This window comes from Coloeus monedula (assembly GCF_965178545.1).
Source record: "Coloeus monedula genome assembly, chromosome: 26".
Classification (NCBI taxonomy): domain Eukaryota; kingdom Metazoa; phylum Chordata; class Aves; order Passeriformes; family Corvidae; genus Coloeus; species Coloeus monedula.
In genome coordinates, this window is record NC_138806.1 from 6,074,528 (window position 1) to 6,098,677 (window position 24,150).

General features: G+C 54.8%; 1 protein-coding gene across 1 annotated transcript; it reads right to left on the reverse strand.

The window, feature by feature from the left end:
* Nucleotides 1-4,873: 4,873 nt before the first annotated feature.
* Nucleotides 4,874-22,554, reverse strand: SPOP (speckle type BTB/POZ protein). The gene is made up of 10 exons (XM_082297183.1): nt 22,351-22,554; nt 16,310-16,445; nt 14,535-14,656; nt 13,090-13,241; nt 12,862-12,989; nt 10,764-10,941; nt 10,046-10,101; nt 9,514-9,636; nt 7,366-7,508; nt 4,874-6,016 (listed from the first exon to the last, which is right to left on the reverse strand). Exons 2-10 carry the CDS (start codon nt 16,385-16,387, stop codon nt 5,872-5,874), a joined length of 1,125 nt encoding a protein of 374 aa, XP_082153309.1. The 5' UTR covers nt 16,388-16,445; nt 22,351-22,554; the 3' UTR covers nt 4,874-5,871.
* Nucleotides 22,555-24,150: the final 1,596 nt, after the last annotated feature.

A 24,150-nucleotide genomic window follows, 5' to 3' on the forward strand; every position in this document is an offset into this window, starting at 1 on the left:
GCAGATTCCATGACCGGATCCCTGCCCGCTCCCGGCTCCGGAGCAGAGGGGTGGGAAGGGGAGCTCAGCCCGGGGATTCCATTCCCTGGGAAGGAGCAGAAGCTCCCCCGACGCCGCCCTGGAGAGGGAATAAAGCGCTCACGGTGGCACCGAGGCAGAGCCGGAGTTTTTCCTGGAAGTGTCCGCGGGGAGAAGGAAAATAAACGCGCGGGGTTGGGAATGAGGGATGGCCACGATCCTGGACCGAATCCGGCTCCTTCCAGGAACTGGGAATGGGGTCCAGGACCTGGACTCGCAGGCTCCCAGTGATGTGGGTATTCCCAGCTGATGGGTATTCCCAAGTTGCTCCCCTGCCCCAGACATCCAAACTCCGGTCTCCCATCGATGTGGGCATTCCCAGCTCCTGGGTATTCCCAACCTCCTCCCCTTCCCGGATATCCGAATTTCAGGCTCCTATTTTTGGGACATTCCCAACCTCCTCCCCTTCCCAGACATCCAGACTTCCGTCTCCCACTTCCATTGGCACATTCCCTCCTCCAGAAAAGACCAAAAAAAGCCACTTCCCTTCCCTTCTCTTTCCCCCCAAACCCCCCGAATCCAGAGCACCAGGCCAGCTCCAAAAATTCCTTCCCAGCCTCCCAGGACAGGCCTTGCCCGGCAGCAGGGTTTGTGCTCCCACATTCCCGAAATAAATCCCTTCTCCGCAGCTCTGGGAGAGCTCCGCCGGCTGCTGGCGGAGTTTCAGGATGAGCTCCCACATCCCGCCAGGAGCTGCTTCCAAAATCCACGAAGCCTCCGCGATCCACGAGGAGACTTTTCCTCACGGAGCCCCGAAAGTTTGGAAAAGCTCTGGGAAATTCCGCGTTTCCAGGGAATAACAAGAGCGACGCTCGGATTGGGGAGGAGAGGGAGGGAGAGATGTGGGGAATTAAAAATATTCCCGAAGGATTCGGGTTTGCTGGAGGAAGGAGACACAGGAATTGTTAAAATCCCTTTGAGGTGACACAAAGAAATCCCCAACTAAAGTTGCCGGTTTGGAGAAATTCCAGAGAATCGCGGCCGGGAGAAGCCGCGGGAGCAGGAGCGAGGCTCCGAAGGATGCGCGGATGCGGAGCCGCGGTTTCTAAGGAGACCAGGACGGGCCATTATTCCAGGCTGGGAGCGGAGAATTCCTGCTCCAGGAGCCACGGCCCGTGCGGGGAGCGAGGGAGGAGCTGCGGGGAAAAATCCCCGCATCCCAAATCCACCCCGCTCCAGGGAGCTCCCGCGGGGGAGGCAGAGCGGGAACGATTATTCCTGGAATTCCCGGTGTTATGGGTTGGTATTGCACGAGGCAGCCTGGGTTTGATCCAGGAATTATCCCACTTTTCCCAATCAGATCCCAAAGCCCGGCCCTTCCCTCCTGCTGCCGCTCCATAAACACCGAAATCAAACATTCCCTGTTTTCCAGCGCTTCCAGCAGGCTCTGGGATTGGTTTCCCTGCAGTCCACGGCACAGGGCAAAGCTCTCCCGGAGAGGAGCTGCCACCACCAATCCCTCCCCCATCCATGGATTTTCCTGCGCCGTGGGTGAGGACAACCCCTGGGAATCCCATCCCAAACCCTCTCCCAGCATCCTGGAGTGGTTTTTTGGGAAGGAGAGGCTGGAGGGATGAGCAGCCCAGGGAGCTGTGCCAGGGCCCAGCTCCCGGAAGGAAGGAAGGAAGGAAGGAAGGAAGGAAGGAATTCCCTCTGCTGAGAGGCTTCCAGAGCTCCCATTCCCACAGGATCCTGCCCAGGCAGGAGGGATGGATGGCTCCAGTGCCAGCCCGCGCTCCTGCCGTGTTTTCCATGGCTCTGGTGGCTTTTCCAGCTCTTCCCAAGGGCTGCAGGATCCCCCGGGATCAGGGAGCAGGTCCTGGGAATGCCGGCACCCAGCAGGGAGCATTCCTGTGCTGCTGGCGCTCCAGGGATCCATGGGCAGGGATCCAGCGGGAAAACGGGAGAGGGGAAGTTTGGGAGGAGGGAAAACACAAAATTCAGACCTGGAAAAACCAAACAAAGCAGGGAAAGCTGTCAAGGACAGGAATGGAAAACTCATCCAGCTCCAGCTCAAATCCCTCTGGACTCCGACTCCTCAGCAGAGAATTCCCGGCTCAAATCCCACCCCTGCCTGCAGTGGAAATACCTTCAATAATTCAGGATCCGCTCCGCAGCCACGGAATCCTCCCGGCTCCCGGGGGAAAGGCACAGAAAGGGGGGGGGGGGGGAATCGAGGGGCTCCCATCCCATTCCAGGGTGGCTCTGGGGTTTGGGAGCTGCTGCCCTTTCCAGGCCCATGGAATTGTGGCTGTGGAAATCCGGGAATGCAGGAGAGGGAAAAGGCAGGAGGAGGGGAGGCTGCCCCGTTCCCAGGATTTTCCGATGTCTCTGCTTCCAAACTGCACCAAAAATGGGCACTTCCATCCCACTCCTGTTGGGAGAATGGCCCAGACTGGGAGGGAATCGCGAGTTCCAGGCACGGGGAGGGCTCTGGAATGTCATGTCCTGCTCAGGAAAACGCAATTCCAACGGCAAAACCTGGGAAGAGACGGCGTTAAAGGAGATTCCTGCATGGACTCTGTCCAGGGAATGACGGAGAAATGAGGGAGTGGGGCAGTGTTGGAGCATCCCGGGATCCTGCCGTGCCTGCGGAGCAGTTTGGAATCTCCTGGTGTTTTCCAAACCTTTGGAACTGCAGCCTGGTTTTAACTCTGCTCCCTCTCCTTGCCTCCAGTATTGGACACATCCCACTGGAATCTTCCCCTTCCCATTCCCATTCCCATCAACCTCCGAACACTGAAAACCGTCTGCTCCCAGCCCCAGCTGGGGTTTTTCCCCGTGAAGAATCCGAGCCATTCCTGGAATTTTCCTCATCCCTGTGCCGCTCCCCTTGGATTCACCCAGATTTTGGGATGCTCCAGCCCTTTGCCATGGACAGGGATTTGCTCATCCCAGCCCTGGGTCACGGCAAACGTTGGGATCTTTAATTAATGCCGTCCTTGGCTCGCCGGGCTCAGCCAGATGGAGCTTAATTTAATTAGGAGATTTTAATTACCCATAATAGCGGGATTTTACACACCATGGACACAAGTGAGAGGTTTTGGGATCAGCCCCAATCCCCCCCTGGAGCTGCCCACAGGATGCAGGGAATGCTGGGCAGCGGTTTCCTCCCAGTCCCAAAAATGGCTGGATTTTATCAACATTTGAAGGAATTTTTCCACGATCTCCTCAAGTATTTGTTGGAAACCAGGCCTGGAGCAGCCACACCCAAACAAATCCAGCAGAAAACTGAAACCACGTCGTCCCAGTATCCCAACAATCCCCAGCGAGGGTCCTGGAGGGAGAACTGGGAAGAACATCCACAGGGCTTTTTTGGCTTCAGGGACCAGAATTTGCCAGCGAATGCAGGCAAATATTCCAGAGGGACGCCAGGACCTCATTCCTGCCCTGGACTGGCTGTCCCAGTTTGCCCAGTTCACCCAGTTTATCCCCCACCAGCTGGATGAAATCCTCGCCTTTCCCGCTATTCAGTAATTCCAGGAGCAGCTCTTGATCCCATCTCTCCCCCTCCGATGCCGTAATTGCTCTCCCCTCCCCAGCCCTTCCCAATCTTCTCTCTCAATTAACACAATTCCTCCAGGGATTTCAATAATTCAGTCCCAGGGATGGAATCTGACAGAGGGAGAAGCCAAATCCCGAATTCCTCTGGAACCAGAACCGGGCTGAGTTTCCCTGCCCACGCTTTGCCCAGGAAACTTCAAAAAGCCCAATCCTACGGAGCTGCTCCTGCTTTATTTATCCTGTTTATTTTCCAAAAGCCTTCCAGGCCCTGGCAATTTATTTCCCCAACTTTTCCATGTGCTGCTCTTCTATTTTCCCCTCTTCTCTCCCAGTTCCTTTCCCCTGTTCTTTTCCTGCCCCACTCAGGGAGGTCTCTCCCCCTTTTCGTGCCTCCATAGCAAACCCCCTCCCCCAGCTTTAAATGAAATGAAATGAAAATTAAATTTATATTCGAATTAAATTGAAACCCAACACACCCAAGAATCTGGAATTGCCAAATTTCCCGCAGCCTGGGCCTGGAATCGCAGCCGAGCAGCCAAGTGGGCAGCAGGTCAGGGAAGAACAAACCAACCCCAACCAAACCCTCTCTAATTAAACATCTTCGTATGAAATGAACTCCAAAAAAGGGCTTCAGGAAGAAGTGAAGGGATTTGGGGCAGCAGGATGGAGCTGGAGAGGACGGAAAATTGAGCCAGGGAGCTGCTCCAGGGGAATTCAGGGATCCAGGGAGCCGTTCCTGGGGGAATCAGGGATGAGATCCACGGAGCCCTCGGGGGTGGGAGAAGGAGGGAGAGGAACTCTCCTTCCTCCAGGAATGGAAAATCCGGGACAGCAGATCCCCGATCCACCCCAGGTGGTTCCCTGGGATCCACGCCCGGCTCAGCCCCGGCAGTTTAGGCTCAGATCCCTCTGGCTCTGCTCCCATTCCCTTCCCAGGGGATTTGGGGCTCATCCCCACGTTCCCAGGTGCTGGCCCTTGTCCCAGCCACCGTGAACTCCACCAGGACTGTCCTGCTCTCCCTCCTCACCTCCAGAGAGCTGCAGCTGTAAGGAAGGACCTCGGGCTGGAACCACGCAGGAATCATTATAAACTCCGGAATTTTGGCCTCACCTGCAAGGAAAAACAACAGATTTGTACTGAAATTCCCTGTGCAACATTCCCAAAAAACCTCCCGTGGCTTCCAGGAACAGCAGGGCACAGCAGACTGAGGAGAACCTGAGGCTGAGGGGGCTTAAAAAGGAGACAATTCAAAAACACCAACAAAAAGAAAAGGCCAGAGATACCACACGGTACAAAATAGGAATTATTTATATTTTCCAAAAGAAAAAAAAAAAAAACAAAAAACAAAAAAAAACCCAAAAAGAATTCCCAGCTATTGAAACATCTCTGCTGTAAGAAGTGACGGAATAGAAAGGAACAGGGCTGGCTCCAGACAGCCACACCAGGTACAAACAGTGTAAGAATCATGGAGCAACTCAGGGACGTCGCACGCAGCCTTCAGCAACAACAAAATTCATCCTGGGGGGGGGGGGGGTGGGGTTATTTTTTTTTTGTTAAAAAAAGAAGGAGGAAAGGGGAAATAAAGCAGGGGAAAATGCCAGAAACTTTTCCCACAATATTTCGAACAGAAACCGTCGGTGTCGCTCTCGGCGCGAGGGGTCTGCAGTCCTCTCCAAGCACAGCCCTCAGTGCTCCTCGCACTCCGAGCTGAGATTTTATAGAAAAAGGGGGTTTTGAACCATTTTTTCTGTTTGCAGTGGACACACAAGTGCTAAAACAGAGCAAATTCATCTCCTTGCTGCGGGCAGAGGGGGCACACGCACGTCCAGCGCTCGGCTCGGCCGCAAGGACTCGCGGAACGTTTGCCATAAATACTCCTGGAGCTCCTGTCGGGGATTTCCTTCCCAAAACCTCGCTGGAACTTCTGCCTTCACTCCTCCCAAAGCGAGCAATGTCCTCCTGCCCCAGCATCCCACACACACAGAGCCCCGGGGCCGGGAATCCCGGGGGAACGGCGCCGGATCCCGAGCCTGGAGCCGGGTGCAAGGGAACACACAGACACAGGGAATCGCAGGAACAGCCCCAGAGCCCACCCTCCCCCCTTTTCCCAAAGTTTCTCGGTGCTGTTGGGCAAAGTCTGGATGTCACACGGAGCAGCCTCTTCCCCCCAACAACAGAGTCCAAGCTCCACAGGTTTCGCCGGCTCCCCGGTGGTCAAGGGTTGGGCAGCAGCGGCAGCAGCAGCTGGGGCCGCTTCCAGAAAAGCTCGGGATGAGGGCGGGCGGGGTTTAGGATTGCTTCAGCCGCTTGCGGGGCGGGCCCAGGAACGGGCACTGCGCCGAGGCCAGCGAGCGATAGGCCTCGGCCACCAGGTGTGGGTGGGACACCACCATGGACTTCCAGCCCGACGTCTCCATCACGTCCGAGGCGTGGCTGCAACGCAGGGGAAAAACGGGATTAGGGACTGGGATAACCGGGAACAGACCGGGATTGGGGACCAGGAGAATGGGGAGAAAACTGGGATTCAGGACTGGGATAATGGGGCAACAAACCGGGATTAGGGACTGGGGTAACAGGGAACAAACCGGGATTAGGGACCAGGAGAATGGGGAGAAAACCGGGATTTAGGACTGGGATAATGGGGCAACAAACCAGGATTAGGGACTGGGATAACAGGGAACAAACCGGGATTAGGGACTGGGATAACAGGGAACAAAGTGGGATCAGGGGCCGGGAAAATGGGAGCAGCCCTACAGGTCCTTCCCACAGGCCTGAGGAACTCGGGGGTTCCTCCTCCTGGAGCTCTGTCAGGTGTCTGAGGGGTTTGGCACCATTTTGGGCTTGGATTTAAGCAGGAAAAGCTCCAGCAGGCTCCAGGTGGGATGGCAGAACACGGAGCTCATCCCCCCGGCTCTCAGCACAGGAATGGTTTAAATCAATATAAAAAGCACTGGAAGAGCTGCACTGAGTGACAGAAATGTTCCATTTATTAAAGCTTGGCAGGGATTTTCCATCTGCTGCTGGATTCAGAGCTGGAATCAATCCCTCAGCATCAAATCATGGAACGCTTTGGGGTGGAAGGACCTTAAAGCTCACCCAGCTCCATGGGCAGGACAGCTCCCACTATCCCAGGCTGCTCCCAGCCTGGCCTGGGACACTTCCAGGATGATCCTAGCATCAGAATTCCCTGATCCTGTCCTGCCTGTAAGTTCTGGTCATCTCAGGAAACTCCAGAGCAGCTCCCAGACCGTTCCCACTCTGGACAACCCCAGAGGACAAGGCTGAGCTGGATCTGGGGCAACACCAGGTGTGGAATGCTGGATAAATCATGAATCACAGGGAGACAACCCAAAACCAACAGAGGAGAACCTTCCCTGCACAGCCAGCTCAGGAGCTGGGAACTGCTGCTAACAGGGAACGTTGAACAACAAATCCTGGAATCCTGGAGGCTGGGAAGGATCCTTGGGATCACCAAGTCCAACCGTGGTTTGTTTGGAGTGAGCAGTCAAAGAGGGAAGGGGAAAGGGAAAGGGAAGGGGAAGGGGAAAGGGAAAGGGAAAAGGAAAGGGAAAAGGGAAGGGGAAGGGGAAGGGGAAGGGGAAGGGGAAGGGGAAGGGGAAGGGGAAGGGGAAGGGGAAGGGGAAGGGGAAGGGGAAGGGGAAGGGGAAGGGGAAGGGGAAGGGGAAGGGGAAGGGGAAGGGGAAGGGGAAGGGGAAGGGGAAGGGGAGGGGGAAGGGGAAGGGGAAAGGGAAGAGCTGGTCCCTGCTGCAGTAATCACTCACTAATTAATGAAGTCCACGGCCTGGGTTTTGAGCTGGTCCGCACTGTGCAGGTCAGCCAGGATCAGGATCTCGGCCGCGTTCTCCACGGACAGGTTACTGCACAGAGCATCCTCACACATCACCTTCAGCCTCTCCAGGGCATACTGGGGATAAAAACTGGGAATTACACCCGGAATTACACCTGGGCACTGCCCAGGGCACCCTCACCCATCACCTTCAGCCTTTCCAGGGCACACGGGGAATGAAAACTGGGAATTCCAGCAGGGAACACCTCAAGGGGATGGGAACCCTCCAGTTGTGCTCCTCCACTTCAGGAACAAACTCGGAGCAGCCCCTGGGTTTGCACCCCAGGAATGTTCTGTGCCCTGAGCTGGGATCAGTTGGTGGGACCTCTGCCACGGGATCAGCTCTGTCACTGTAAATTGATCGATCGATTGAGTCAGCTTTAGGTTCTCACTGAGATTTCCCCCATCGTGACCGGATTTAAACGAGGAATTCCAGGTTGTGAACCCCATTTCCCCCTGAAGCCGGGCTGGTAACAGAGGCAGAGCACTCAGAGTTTGCCCTGCAAATTGAGAGGGCAAATCGAATTTCTTTGCTAATCCATCTCAATAAATAAAGCAGCTTCTTGGGGCAGCCATTAGTTTGGATAATTGCCTGTCAGTGCCTCCAAACGTAACAAATAAAGCCGGGCACTTCTCCTGCTGCAGATGGAATATTCTCCTCCATGTATCCATTTTTTAGTTCCATTTTTGCTACAAATAACTCATTTTTAATTGCACGGTTGGCCCGAAGTGGCCACGGAGGGCTCTCAGCAGCAGCATTGCCCCTTTCTCACACTTTAATTCCACCTCAGCTCCCCACAGCCTCCTGCACTGGGAGCTCCTGGGCTGGGGAGCTGAATTTTGGTTTGGTTTTGGGCTAATTACAGCTTTTTCCTAAGAGACAGGAGAGCTCAGAAGGAGCTGCTTCAGTCCCCTGGGTAAATACTGGCTGCTTTATGGGCTTGCACGGAGGAGTTTTTTATTCCTGCTTTTAACAGACACACAATGAGCTGCAAAGGGAAAGCAAAGCTGCGTTAAAAGGCAGGAAAGTCCAAATTAAAGCTCTCCCTGCCCTTCATGTGCTGCTCCTCCTGGAAGGAGGCTGGGAGCTCTCAGTCAATCCCTTTAAATATTGAATTAACGTGGCCATGGCTGTGCCCAGCCCCTGAAGCTCCTGGCTCTGAGTCCCACCTCAGTCCTGGCTGGAATGGGGCTTTTCCCCTCTCACCTTGGGATGGACACGAGGGGTCACAAAGGGTCACCCCCAGCCCCAGATCCCCCGGCCCAGCAGAATCCCAGGATTCCAGGAACAGGGCAGAATCCCGGGATTCCAGAGACTGCACTGGGCTCTCAGTCCCAGGGCAGGGCAGGGGGGGATCCTGCACTGCAGAGCTATTCCAGGGATAAATCCAGCACTGAGTCACTTTTAAGGGAAAAAAGAAGAAAAAGGAAATAGTTTGGGTTGAAAATCAGGGATTTTCAGGGGTTAACAGGGCCAGCAGAGCTCTCACTCCCATCCCTGGAGCTGCAAAGGGGAGGGGGCAGAGCCCCAGGGAATTCCAGCAGCTCCCAGGAACAGCAGGGACTGGCACTGCAGCAGGGAAACCAACACCACTTCCCAGCCCTGCTTTGCAGAGCCTCAGGCTGACAGGAGGCAGAGCAGGAGGAGAACTGTTTGTCCAGACTCAGCGCTGCTCCGGGGATTTGGGAATAACCACATGGAAAAACATCCCTGGGTCCGCTCTGCGATTGTCTTCTCAGCCCAGCTTGGATCATGCTGAGCAGGCTCTTCTGGGAGCTCCAAAAATCCTTAAAAATGAGCAGCAGAGCAAAAATTCCTGATGGTTTAACAGGAAGATCTACAGCAGAGTCCTCTGGAAGCTTCAAAAATGCTTAAAAATGAGCAGAGGAGACAGAAATTCCTGATGGATCTCCAGCTGTGCAGCTCCAGGTGTGCTGTCAATCTGATGGTCCAGGTGTTTTCCAGCATGTCCAGGTTTCCCCAATCCAAGGAACCTGCCCATCCCAGGGTGCCAGGAGCACCGTGGAAAGGAAATCCCAGGGCATTCCCAGCTTCCTCAGCATCCCTGAATCCCAAGTTTACCTTGTCAGCAGCTGCCAGCAGGTCATCAGCCATCTTGTCCAGGTTTGGGGCCTTCCCAGTGTAAATAAAACACATCATCTCCTTGAACACCTCGGGCTCCACATCGTTGATCTCCACCCGGTTCTGCAACGGGAAAATGGAGCCTTTTAGGGTCTGCCCAGAGGCTCAGGGGCTCCTTCTACCCCGAACCCCCTCAGTGGCAGAGGGAAATCAGTTACAAGGAGTTGAACTTGCAGAAAAAAAGGGGAAAAAAAGGAGGGGAAAGGAGGGGGGAAAGGAGGAGAGTAAAAGAAAAGATGTGGGTGGAGTAAGAACAACTCCAAGTTGTATCCCACATTCTCTACTTCTCCCTGTTCCCTCCCAGCCTCTCCCCCAAGGGAACAAGGGGACAGCTGATCCCGGATCCCTCTTTTCCTCCTCCCTTCCGGAGCAGAGAGGTGCACCCCGTGGGAGAGGAGCAGTCCCAGGATTCACAGGAATCCTCGGAGCAGGGAATTCCCTGCTGGAGGAATTCCCCTCCCTCAGCTCTCACCTTTTTGCTCTCCTCCATCTCGTGCTCGAACATGGCGCTGAACACCGGGGACCGCGCTGGGAAGGGAACACAACACGTTGGGAATGCTGGAATCCTCTGGGAAGGGCTGGGTGCTGCCTGCCAGCACCTCAGCAGCTCCCAGCACCTCCCACCAGGCTCCTGCTGTCTCCTGTCCTGAATGGGATTCCCAGAGCAGCTGTGGCTGCCCCTGGATCCCTGGCAGTGTCCAAGGCCAGGCTGGATGGGGCTTGGAGCAGCCTGGGACAGTGGGAGGAGTCCCTGCCAGGGCAGGGGTGGCCCTGGGTGGGATTCAATCCCTTCCAAGCTGAACCACTCCAGGATTCCATGAACTGGGCAGAGTTAAAGGTGATTTCTAGAACAGGCTGGATGGGCTGGTCCATAGCCAGGAGATGCACTTGGTACTGGGGGCTCCAGGAGAGAGACTCTGGATAAGGGCCAGGACACAGGGAATGGCTTCCCACTGCCAGAGGGCAGGGATGGATGGGATATTGGGAAGGAATTGTTCCCTGTGAGGGTGGGGAGGGGCTGGGATGGGATTCCCAGAGCAGCTGTGGAAGTGGCAGCGTCCCAGGCTGGACGGGGCTTGGAGCAGCCTGGGACTGTGGAAGGTGGCCCTGCCATGGATGAGCTCTAAGCTCCCTCCTTCCCATGCCATTCCCTCCATGCCCCCCATCCCAGGGCTCGGGGCAGCACCCACCTGCCAGGATGGCCTTGTGGCCCTTGAACTCCTGGCCGGCCACGCAGAGGCAGCAGTCGGTGAAGCGTGAGTTCTCCCAGAGCCCGCCCAGCTCGTCGGCCAGGCGGCACTCGGGCACCTTCACCATGTTCATGGTGTTCTGGCCCGAGATGTTCACCGAGTCCTGCACCACGCTCACCTGGGGGCACAGGGGAACCTCAGACACAGCCTGGAGCAGCTCCTCGCCCTGCAGGACAGGGGAAGGGAGCGCAGGGCAAACCCCACAGCTCTCGGTTCAGGCACCGGGGGGGGGGGGAATTCCCCGCGTTTAAAGGGTCCTTTCCAGAGATCCCTGCACCAGGGTGTCCCTCCCGAATCCCAAATCCCACCAGCAGATTCCCTTCCCAGCCCCACACTGACAGCACGTCCATGCGATTCACGAGGTGCTGGCTGAAGGAAGTGGAACCGGATTTTCGCTCTTTCCGGATTTTTTCCAGACACCACACCTGACCCAGTTTCTCCTTCCATCAGCACTGTGAAACCTCCCCAATCAATAATGCAACAGCCACCAATCCAGGGGAAGTGAGGGACACACAGAGCTCCCACAGCCCAGCACACACCCCACAGGGAACCCCTCAAGGTCCTCCTGCTTCTCCTTCTGTGAGAGTTCGGCGTTCTAAAATACATTAAACCCCACCTCAAGACTAAGTTAAACAAATCCCAGTTTATGTCAGATAATCAGGGAGGTCTGGAGGAGGCAGATTCCCAACCCCTGCTCTGAAGGTGAGGAATCTCCTCCAGAAGGGCCTCGTTAGGAGCCTGTGCAGCACGAACCCCGTGGTTAAAACCAGGCAAATCACAGCTGCAGCAGAGGCCAATTAGCAAAGCTCTGTGATTAATTGTGCCCTGCTGGAATCAGGAATAGAGGAGGTGACTGACAGGGAAGCAGAGGTGAGGCCGTTCCCTGAATTTGCTGTCCAGCCCCAGTTAAGTTTCAGTTCTGTTCATGACCAGTGGCCAAGGGAGAGCAAGGACAGCAAGGGAAGCTCCACAGGGTGGGGAAGGAGAAGGGAAGCAGGAAGTGAGAGAGGAGAGAAAGAAAAAGGAAAGGAAAAAGGAGAGGAGAAGGATCCAGCCTTGGGTGCCAAACCAGGTAAGGATTTGTTTCTGCCATGCCTGACTCTGTCCTTTCTCCTCCCATTTTGTGTTCAAGGAAGGGCTCCTTCCACCCCTAAGAATTTCTGCTGCTGATTAAACATCCTCGAGATGTTTGTTCATTTAAACGTGCATGATTACGATGGCCAAAACCTGAAAAAAACACCCCAAAAACAAACCAAAAATCCCAGCTGTCAAAGGACTTTGAAGCCCTTCTTTTATTCCTGAAAGAAAACACAGCACAAGAAAAGACTCGGAGAAAAAAAAACAGTGCAGGAGATGCAAGGAGAGAACAACTTGTTCTGCTCTCTTCTGGCAAAAAACAGCTCCAGGAGGGGGTTTGCAGTTAAAAAGACAATGGGAGTGAGGCAGAAGAAGCTCTGAAGACACTAAATTAGAGTTTCTGTTTGCTCATTAAGGTTTTTCAACTTAAATCTCTGGGTTTGGAAATAACTGGCTGCATCTCTGCCTGGAATAGCACAAGTGAAATAATAATGATGTAGAAAAACACAAACACAATGACCAGAAAATGGTGATTACTGTAAAATCTCCCTTTTTTTCCACTTTTTTTTTTTCTTTTTTTGGCTGTACAGACAGATTGAAGAAAATAAAGAGAAGCTCTCCTTTATTCAGCAGGCAAGTCAAGGCAGGGTAGTTCCCCCTGCAGATCCAGGGGTGTGATTATCCCAAGTGAGCCCCAAATCAAGGAGCACAAAGAGATGGATGGGAACACCAAAGCACCGGTGAAATGATCATCAAACCTGCCTCATTCCCATCGTCATTCCAGGGAAAAGCCGAGCAGAAAGCAGCCAAAGAGCAAAGGGATGAATCACGCGGGGAGAGAGGCACACACAGAGCAGTGAAATCCCGGGGTCACAGAACATCCAGCAGCGCTCCCGACCCCGTAAAAGCCGGGGTGAGGGAAGGGTCAGCCGTGCCTGGGGCTGCTGGGAGCAGGGCTTACCTCACAGAACAGCGTGAGCTTGTCATCCGGCAGGAGCCCGTTGGCCTCATCCAGCAGGAAATCTCTCCTGATGAACTTCTTGAAGCCCCAGTCCTTGCCTTGCACGAAGCGATAGGCGCGCTGGCTCTCTGCAGGATAGGCCTGGCTTAACCCGGGCCAGGGCCAACCCAAACCCTGGTCCAGCTTATCCCCAGAGGGGTTTCACCCACCCCGAGGGGTCTCACTCACCCATGGCCTTGGTCTCCTCTCCCTTGGCGTTGAGGATGGAGAACTTGAACTTGGCCCTGACCTCGCTCTTGGGGCAGCTCACCAGCAGCAGGTACAGGGACAGGTAATCCTTGCTCTCCTCGTCCAAGCCCTTGGGGTTCACACGCAAACACCTGGAAAAGGGGGGATTGGGAATGTCGGCAGCAGGGCCTGGCAGCTCAGGGATCCTTTAAAGGAAGGGCACTGTGGAATTTTCGTGTTTGCACAGGAAAGGAGGGCTGAGAACAACCCCTGATAACAACAGCCCCGGAGAAGCACAGAGGGGTGAGAGGAGCAGAGCTGGGCTACAGCTGATCCCCACACTGAGAAAAACACCCAGGAATTATGGGCAACCCAACAAATCCACAGGGAGATGGGCAGGGAGAATGGCTGGGACCACTGAAAAGCCCCCTGGATATCAATCCTCACAAAAGGAAAGTGGAAGAAATAAAATGGAGGGAATGGATTTGAGGAAGTGCAACAAATGCAGAGAAATGGTTGATAAAATTCCACAGGAGGCAACTGCAGGGAACAAGGGATTGCTGGAGGCCGGTGGTTCCTAAAAAAAAAATAAAATACCAGGGCTAAAAGGAAAAACTCCTCCTGTGTGAAGAAAAGGCAGGAAGAGGCTCTTCTGTGACCTGAAACTTGACACAGAATCTACCAAGAACAAAAAGCAGACAGATAATGAACAGCTCCCACACACAGCGACCAAAACGCACAGATCCAGATGTTCCAGGGAGAGCCGAGCGCAGAGGGGACAAAGGTGACTCAGGAACAAAAGGCGGGCGAGGAAAGCACAGCTCTGCCACCCAAAGGAGGGAACACACACTGTATCCCATGGATACAGCTCTTCCAGGGGCTGCTTCCCCACAGCTTGTACCGAAAAGCCAAGTTCTGAACCACTCAGCCTCAGGATAAAATCAGGAATCAGAGTCCATGGATGCACCAGAGCAGACAAAGGCTCTGAGCAAAGTCCACCATGAGCTACTGGAAATGACCGGAGGACTCAGGGAAGATAAGGAAGGGTTAGAGGAAAGGAAAAAGCCCCAAATGAGGTCATCCTGAAGAGGGAGCAGCTCCTGGGCAGGAACAGGGACGGGACATTGGTCTTCCCTCATCCCTGTGCTCTTCTCGGCCACAAGAAGCTGCCATTCACAGAAAGGGAATTCACAGCAGGAAAAATTCACTTTTGAACCCCATGGAGTAGGAGGGGCTGAACTGGGAGGGTGAAATGGGCTGTGCACCCTCACGGCCTCACCTGGACTTGTCCCACAAATGTTTTTAGGATAAATATTGGTTTGTGTGCAAACACTGCTGAGGCATCAGGGCTTTCATGGGCAGGATAACGATGTTTTTATGGATTCCCTCTGTCACAGCCCCCGAACTCCACCCTAGCTGGGCTGAACCCTCTCCCTGGGTCTCACCACTTGAGTTTGTCGTTGGCTCCAGAGGAAAAGGTCGAGCTCTTGATGACCTCCCCCATCTCCTCCCGGCAGAAGCTGAAGTTGTTGATGGTCCACATGTAGGAGAACTTCACCACCTTGATCTGCAAGGAGAGAGCAGCAGCTTTAGGCTCAGCGCAGAGGGACAAAGGGCAGCTCTGAGAGAGGGGCCGGGAACGGGAACCGGGGCTGCTGCCGGGAGACAGCCACGGGGGGCTGGTGTAAGGGCGGTGTAAGGGCGGTGCAAGGGCGGTGTAAGGGCGGTGTAACCGCTGTATAACGGCTGTGTGTAACTGGTGTGTAACGGCTGTGTAACTGCTGTGTAACGGCTGTGTGTAACTGCTGTGTGTAACAGCTGTATAACGGCTGTGTGTAACTGGTGTGTAACTGCTGTGTGTAACTGGTGTGTAACGGCTGTGTGTAACTGGTGTGTAACTGCTGTGTGTAATGGCTGTGTGTAACTGGTGTGTAAGAGCTGTGTAATGGCTGTGTGTAACGGCTGTGTGTAACGGCTGTGTATAACGGCTGTGTGTAACGGCTGTGTGTAACTGGTGTGTAACGGCTGTGTAATGGCTGTGTGTAACGGCTGTGTGTAACTGGTGTGTAACAGCTGTGTGTAACGGCTGTGTGTAACGGCTGTGTGTAACTGGTGTGTAACGGCTGTGTAACAGCTGTGTAATGGCTGTGTGTAACGGCTGTGTGTAACGGCTGTGTGTAACGGCTGTGTAACCCCTGTGTGTAACTGGTGTGTGTAACAGCTGTGTAACGGCTGTGTGTAACTGATGTGTGTAACGGCTGTGTGTAACGGCTGTGTGTAACGGCTGTGTAACGGCTGTGTGTAACTGGTGTGTGTAACTGGTGTGTAACGGCTGTGTGTAACGGCTGTGTGTAACTGGTGTGTAATGGCTCTGTGTAACGGCTGTGTAACTGCTGTGTAACTGCAATGATTGCCGTGTTTAACTGCTGTGTAACGGCTGTGTAACTGGTGTGTAACTGCTGTGTAACCCCTGTGTGTAACGGCACTGTAACGGCTGTGTAACTGCTGTGTATAACGGCTCTGTGTGTAACTGCAGTGTAACTGCTGTGTAACCCCTGTGTGTAACAGCTCTGTGTGTAACGGCAGCGTGTAACGGCTGTGTAACTGCAGTGTGTAACAGCTCTGTGTGTAACTGCTGTGTAACTGCATTGTAACTGCAGTGATTGCTGTGTGTACCGGCTCTGTGTGTAACTGCCCTGTGTGTAACTGTTGCAATTGCTGTGTGTGTAACTGCAGTGTGTACCTCCCCTGTGTAACTGCAGCGTGTGATTGCTGTGGGTAACTGCCCTGTGCGTAACTGCCCTGTGCGTAACTGCCCTGTGTGTAACTGCCCTGTGCGTAACTGCCCTGTGTGTAACTGCCCTGTGTGTAACTGCAGTGATTCCTGTGTGTAACTGCCCTGTGTGTAACTGCCCTGTGTGTAACTGCAGTGATTCCTGTGTGTAACTGCCCTGTGTGTAACTGCCCTGTGTGTAACTGCAGTGATTCCTGTGTGTAACTGCAGTGATTGCTGTGTGTAACTGCCCTGCGTGTAACTGCAGTGATTCCTGTGTGTAACTGCCCTGTGTGTACAACTGCTCCGTGTGTAACTCCCTGTGTGTAACCGCAGTGTGTAACTCCTCTGTGTAACTCCCCTGTGTGTAACCGCACACCCACCAGGCTCCAGACCCATCCCAGATCCCCAGTTCCCGGGAGCTCAGCCCTGCCCAGGCGAGCTGACCTGTGTGTAGCACCAGCTCTCGGCCACGGGCCCACTGGACATCTCTGCCGGAGGGGGGGGACTCGGCACCCTGGACATCGCCAGCTTGGAATCGGGCAGAGGGCACAGGCAGCGCGGAAACGGAGCTCAGCTGCACCTGGGGGGGCACAGAGAGACACAAACCATCCAAACAACCAGCACGGAAATGGGGCCACAGGGACACAAACCACCAGAACTGAGGCCAAATCAAACCAGCTTGAGCAGTTCCACGTCACAGGACACAAAGCTCCTCTCTCCTCTCCAAGCACCCCCAAAACGCGCTGTGGCACTGAAACGTTTCCAGGAACACAACCCACCCTGAGAGCCGGGGCTGGAGCCCAGGGCTGAGGGGGCTGGCAGAGGGGAGAGGCCGGGCTCAGCCTTCTGCTCCCGGCTTTGTGTCCCGCAGCAGCGCGCGCTCGGCTGCCACACGGATTCCGGCGAGCGGGAGCAGCAGCCAGGACAAGGAGGGAGGGCTTTGGGATCGGCCACCTGTCTGCACGCTGAGCAACAAGATGGTCAGGGATGGAAAGGCTTCAGCAGGAGAAAACGCAGGGAATGAATAAATTAACCGCGAGAGCCGGCCGTGAAATTGGATTTTGTTGGTGGTACTGTTAAAGTTGCAGTAAATTTTAGTGATTTCGTTCTTGACTAACACCTTTTCACTCACTGCCACAACAAGGTATTCTGATCTCTTAGAAATAATAGAAAAAAATGTGACTTTTATTTAAGAAGTGTTAAAGGGGTGGATTGGAAAAAAAAAAAAAAAAAGACATAAAAATAATTTAAAATAACTTTGGAATCCTCTGAAACAGCGACTCCGTGGCCCCTCCACACATCCCTGGCCAAAAGGTGGGAATGAAACCTCCAGCCACAAACAGCTCCTTGTCTTCTCCCTAACTCTCCATTATCAGGAAAACGCTCCCAGCCTGGGATGTCCCAGCGTTCTGCCGGTGCTCTGCGGGGCAGGTGAATACAGAGCTGTGCAACTCCTCGGGGAGGCACCAAATCCCTGTCCCAGGTGCCATCCCCCGGACCGGGAGCGCTGCAGCAGCTCAGGAGGGGACAGGCAGGGAATATCCATCCCAGAAATTCCCCGGGAGGAAAAACCGGAGCTGGTCCTGCCCAGCAGGCAAAGGCACAGGGGAGGCCCAGCAAAGGTCACTGAGATCCATCCTGCCACCTCCAAGTGCTGAATCACTGCTCTGGCATGGCCCAGAATTCCATGGATTGGAGAGGCTGAGCCCAGGTGAAGGGAAATCCCTGTCCGCTCAGGACACTTCAGGTGTCACCAGGTGTCACCCTCGCCAGCAGTGCTGGCACCTCTGCACTGGAGCTGGATGGAAAAGCACTGCGGGCACAGAGGTTTGAGGGAAGTATTTGGGAAATAATTCAGATTAGGAGAGGCAGGGACACACGTGGAGGCACGGGCAGAAATATCAAAACACAGGAAACAAACCAGAAAATATTATTGTACGGCCCCCTGTGTACAGGGTGAGAGTTTGTTACTCCTCGGCTATAAATAACAAACTCCTGGCTCTGGACAGAGTTAAATTACAGCTGAAAACAGAGCAATTCTCACCCCATTCCCAAGCACTTCCAGATGAAGACATCTGATCCAAGGGGCAGAGCCAGAGCAGCTCTGGGGAAGCACAGGAAGTGTTCCCTTGTCACCCTGTCCTGCCAAAATCCCCTCCTGATTTCACAGCTCAGCTCCACCTTCCCCAGCAGGGAAACCTCCCCGGGAGAGCTGAGACCTCACCTGCCAGCGGTGGGCACAGAAACTCAACAAGGAATCCTAGAACAGACCCCAAAACGACTGGACTTTTGCCCAAAAATCTCTCATTTTCTGCTTCTCACGATAAACCAACTCCCTGCTAAGAAACCCAGCAGAAATTCCCGGGTATATTCATTTCCAGCCAGGTTTATTCACGGAAAGGTAACCTAGGGGAGGCTGGAAAGGAAGGAGATTTTTAATTAAGAGTTTCAAAAGCTGAGTGGGCGCTCCTGGGGCCAGCAAAGTATCAAAGAGTGCCCGGGAACAGCCCAGAGCAGGGGGAGAAGGAGCAGGACGGGATAATTGGAGCAGGAAAACAAGGAAAAGCTCATTTATCTCCCTGCATCCTTCAAAGCCGTGGGAAGGACAGCAGAAGGTTGGGTTTGGAAAGGGAAAGAGGGGAAAAGGGCAAGGAATGAAAGAGCAGAGCTGCAGGGATGGGATGGGGCAAGGGAGGAAGAATGACCCCACGGAGCTGGGAATGACCCCACGGAGCTGGGAGTGACCCCACGGAGCTGGGAATGACCCCACAGAACTGGGAATGACCCCACGGAGCTGGGAATGACCCCACAGAACTGGGAATGACCCCACAGAACTGGGAATGACCACACGGAGCTGGGAATGACCCCACGGAGCTGGGAGTGACCCCACGGAGCTGGGAATGACCACACGGAACTGGGAATGACCACATGGAGCTGGGAATGACCACACGGAGCTGGGAATGACCCCACGGAACTGGGAATGACCACATGGAGCTGGGAATGACCACACAGAGCTGGGAGTGATCCCACAGAACCAGGAGTGACCCCACAGAACTGGGAGTGACCCCACAGAACTGGGAGTGACCCCACGGAGCTGGGAGTGACCCCACGGAGCCGGGAGTGACCCCAGTGAGTTCCAGCCTTCAGTGCTGAGGGAAAGGACTGGAAAATCCCCACAGCCAGAGCAGGGATAACGGGAATGAGCTGGAACCACGAATGCCAGGCCAAAGGAACTCATGTGGGAGAGAGCAGCAGGGATAACCTGGATTCCTTAAAATCCAGATTTCAAATGATTACTCCAAGAGCTGAGTCCCTGTTTCCTCCTGATTCCCAGACTATGGATCAGCCCTGATCCAGAAAACTCAGTAGGAACAAACTCCTGCTTGCAGCCCATCGCACCAGGAATGCTTTTCCAGGCAGGAAGAGCGCTCCATCTCCAACGTGACTTTGTTCAGTCTTTTCCCTGCCCTTATGAGACACCAGCACGAGGAGGAGGAAGGAGAAGGGAACCAGATTCCAACCAACTTCACCCTCCAGCCTTCTTCCAAATCCTCGGCTGTGTTTCCATACAAGATATCACACAGATTATGATAAGGTGTGATGGGTCTGCTGGCATAATTTAATAATTTTACATTAACATCAAAAAATCATATTAATCACACTCTGAAAATAATTATTATGGCCTTCCCCTACATCCATATTTGAATATCCCAACTGTCCAAGACCAGGATTATTGGATTAATAAGACAAAGAGCAAAGAAAAGATTGTAGTGGCTGAGACATTCTGTATTTAATATGTTTTTAATCAATAGGAATAAAAGCCTGGGCCAGAGGCACTGGATGCCTGCTCCTATTGGTGCCACCTCCAGAGCTGGGCAGCAAAGCGCTGCCTTCTCCCTGCTTTGGGATTAATGCTCTAATTCGAGTTGTAAATGAAAAAATAAATCAACCCTAAATCACACAGGCTGTAAATATTTACTGCTGAGGAACACTGGGACTCTTAGGCCAGGTTTGGGGAGGTTGGCACCAACCTAAAGCCAGGAGTATTCCCAGGATACACCTGCAGCGCTGGAGATCTGCTGGTTAAAATTCCACAATATCCATTGCAAACCCCAGTGACTTCCCTGGGATGTTCCTGGCTGGAAGCTGAGGTCAGGAGGGGCAGAGCCTGGGCATTCTCCAACCTTGTGCACTCCAGGAGTGGGAATGGCCCCAGAGAGGAAATCCTGGGACATTTGTGCCTCTAATGCAGCAAAAACCCTTCTGGGAATTCCAGAGTGCCCACAGAGCTTCTGAGAATCCACCCCAGTGAAATGGGGGGGTCTGAGCACAACCTGAGGCAAAACCAACAACAACAACAACAGAACCTAATCTATTTCCAGATCAGTTCTTGGGCACCAACAGTTCCTCTGCCTCCTCGGGGGTACAAACACTTCAACCCCACAGCAGCTTCCTGCCCCAGCAGGTGTTTCTGCACGTGGCCACGCGTTTTTATTTCAGGGCTCTCAACTCCAGGCACAAGCACTTCACAGCAGCAGCTGCTGGACTGAGCACCCAGGAGCAGCACTCTGGATAAAAGGGTTTCGGCCGTTTTTGTTTGTTTATTTCGGGGGTTCTCCATTTTCTGACAGGTTTTTGCTGTATTTCCTCTCTGTAGCGAGCAGCAAACCCCAGCAGAGCGAGGCTGGAGGAATCAGCAAGATCTTACATAATCCTCCACCCGTGCAGCAAATCCAGCCGGAGCCAGGCGGGGAGCAGGGATCCGACAGAATTCCCATGGAGATTTCCACGCATGGCGCTCCCAGAGCCATCCACAACACAGCAACAGCTCCTGCCTGCACGGGGAGCGGGAGCATTCCCAGCTCCCTGCCCGATCTGGCAGGGATAACGCTCGGGAGAGGGATGATCCCGAGTTTCCAGGTGCCCAGCGAGGCAGGAAGGAGCAGCGAACCCCACAGGGAAATGCTGGGCACGAGGGGTGCCAGGAGCGAGGCTGGGAAGTGCCCGTCACTGGAGCCTGGGGTGGTGTCCAGAAAAATCCCACTGGGAATAAGCTCAGCTCCCAGTCCCTGCCCAAGAGAGGCTCAGCTGCACTCCCGGATTAACCCCAGAGCTCCCCCCACACCGCCCCAGCGGAAACTGGGACAGGAGCTGCTCGGTTAACTGGGTTTAACATTTATCAGGGATATCGGCAGGGCTGGAGCCTCCTCTGCCAGAAAACAGCACGAAATCGGAATTATGGTGGCACAGAAACAATGGGGTTTTTTAAGCACCTCAGGGTGGGCTGGGGAGGCAGTGATGCCCTCACTTTAACCCCTCTCCCTGACCTGTATTTGTGCCCAAATCCCAGAGGTTTTGGGGAGAAAAGGAGTAGTTTTCTAACAGTAACTCCACTCCAGTAAATCAGGCTGTCAAATCTGGGAGCAGTTTCCATTTGATGGGCACAGTTTTGTGTTACTGTCCTCTGCTGATGCAGTGACAGGATGACACCCTGCAAGCACTTCTGTCTTGAGCTCAATCCCACCCGTAACGAAGTACCAAAAAGGGGGGAAAAAAAAAAATCTGTTTTTGCTTCAGGTCACAACAAAACAAGGGACAAAATGACACCAAATCGTTCTGGGCAGCTGGTTGGAAAATGTCACTGAAAGAGGAATCAGGTGGATGTTTTACTTAAATAATTTAGGGTTTAGAGTCCTGTTTTATAAAGCATAAATATGTGTCATTCTCCAGACTCTCACAGGGCTTCACAACAAGCCACCACTTAGAAGTCCAAAGGGAAAGGGAAGAAAAAGAGGAAATCAGGGAAAAGTGATTCTTTTCCTTATGTCAGGACGATGCTCTAGAACCACAATACAAACACATTTATCAATGCTGAGTTAGAGAGAACTGACACCAAATCTCATCACACCTGAGATTTTCCTGCCCCTCTAAGAACTCCTGTCAGACCCAGACAATTCCATTTCCCACTCCAGGCACTCTGTTCTCCCTTTAGAACACCAGGAATCCAGGCGATGCTTGCAGCAGCACCAGCACCGCTCCAGGATGGCCCCAGTTCCCGGGAAAGGGAATTATTTCCCTTTCCACCCTGCAGGATGATGCACCATTTCCTTCAAACAGCACCACAGGCCCGACACTCGCCTGGGGAACGGCGATCCCGGATCTGATTCCCACCGAGCCCAAGTTCCCTCCTGCTTCGGGAATGTGCTCCGCGGTCCCGGCCAGGCCACAACCTGTCACCCCTCACCGCCTGATGCTGCTCCTCATCCCAGCGCTCCCACTCCGGCCCCCCTTCCCTTTCTCCCACTCCTGTTTCCTCACCCGGCTCCAGGCACCCCACAGCCCCTCTCCCCCAGCCCGGTGATCTCCAGGAACCGCCGCTCCAGGTTTTTCCCCAACTTTTCCCTGCCGCCCCCCTCCTCGTCCCTCAGGCCCTGCGCTCTTTCCCCCCCCCCCCCCCCCCCCAACTCCTTCCCCTCCGCTCTCACCTCGCGGCCCGAGGAGCGGCCCCGCCGGCGGTGCGGCGTTGCTGGGAGGCCGGAGGGAGGCGGGGAGCGCTGCCCGGGCAGGTGCGGTGTGTGGGGACGGCCCCCGGACCCCGCAGCCCCCTCAGGAGACCACCACCAGCTCGGGATCACTATTTGGCAGCATGTCCTCCCGGGCCGGTCTCCGCCGAGCGCGACCCGGGGATCACTATTACGCAGGTGCCCGCAGCAGCTCAGCGCGCATGCGCAGGACGCCGAGGGGGGGCCGGGATATGGCGCTGCCCAGCGCTCCCCTCACGGCCGCGCACGCGCAGCGCCGGCCCGCCGCCGCCGGCCACGCCCACCGCCCTCTATGGCCGCGCCCCGTCGCGCGAGACCTCTCCCCCTCCGCGAGCACGCGCGGCCGGGCCGGCTCCCGCGCATGCGCTGTGTCCCGGGGATCTCGTTGTGGCAGGTCCCGTTCCTGCTGCGGTTTCACCAGGAGATCACTTTATGGCAGGCGTGCCTGAGCGGCCCTGCCCCTCCTCGGCCCCGCTAATGAATCCTCGTTTGGCAGCGCCGCCGAGCGTGCGCTGTGTCCCGCGCTGTCGCTGTTTGGCACTGGGCTGCTGCTGTCGCAGTGCCGTTCCACCGCGGGGCAGGCGCGGCCGGCTCTGTCGCTGCCCACATGTCTGACAGAGAGCCCTGCCCCACACGCCTCTCGCAGGCGGCACCGCCTTCCCCCCGTCCCCGGAGAGCTTTCCAGGTGTGCCATCATCCTTTTCCCCATGGCTCTGTGAGGGACTGGCTGCTTTAGGGAATGGCGGGAACCATCGCCCCTCATGGCTCTGTGAGGGGACACCTGCCTGAGGGAATGGTGGGAACCATCTCCCCATTCCCTCATGGCTCCATGAGGGGAAACCTGCCCGAGGGAATGGTGGGAACCATTTCCCCTCATGGCTCCGTGAGGGGACACCTGCCCGGGGGAATGGCGGGAACCATTTCCTCTTCTCTCACAGCTCCATGAGGGGACACCTGCCCGAGGGAATGGCGGGAACCATTTCCCCTCACGGCTCCATGAGGGGACACCTGCCCGAGGGAATGGCGGGAACCATTTCCCCTCATAGCTCCATGAGGGGACACCTGCCCGAGGGAATGGCGGGAACCATTTCCCCTCATAGCTCCATGAGGGGACACCTGCCCGGGGGAATGGCGGGAACCATTTCCTCTTCTCTCACAGCTCCGTGAGGGGACACCTACCTGAGGGAATGGCGGGAACTATCGTCCCTCATGGCTCCGTGAGGGGAAACCTGCCCGAGGGAATGGCAGGTGCCATCTTCCCTTCCCTCACGGCTCCGTGAGGGACTGGCTGCCCAAGGGAATGGCGGGAACCATCGCCTTCCTTCAGGGCTCCATGAGAGGACACCTCCCTGGGGGAATGGCGGGAACCATCTCCTCTTCCCTCATGGCTCCATGAGGGGACACGTGCCCGAGGTGCCATCTCCTCTTCCCTCACGACTCCGTGAGGGACTGGCTGCCTGAGGGAATGGCGGGAACCATCTCCCCTCATGGCTCCGTGAGGGGACACCTGCCCGAGGGAATGGTGGGTGCTGTCTCCCCTCACAGATCCATGAGGAAGTGATACCAAAATCCTCCAAAAACACCACGAAAAATAAGACTCCGCCCTTCTTTCAGTGCTATCGAGTCAGGCGTTGCTTTATTCTTGGCCCAGGCTTCTGTGTGGCTGACAAAGTTCCTCCACACTGACACTGATATAAAACTTTCTCACTTATTTGTACGTTTTCAGCAAACAAAGTAATTAAT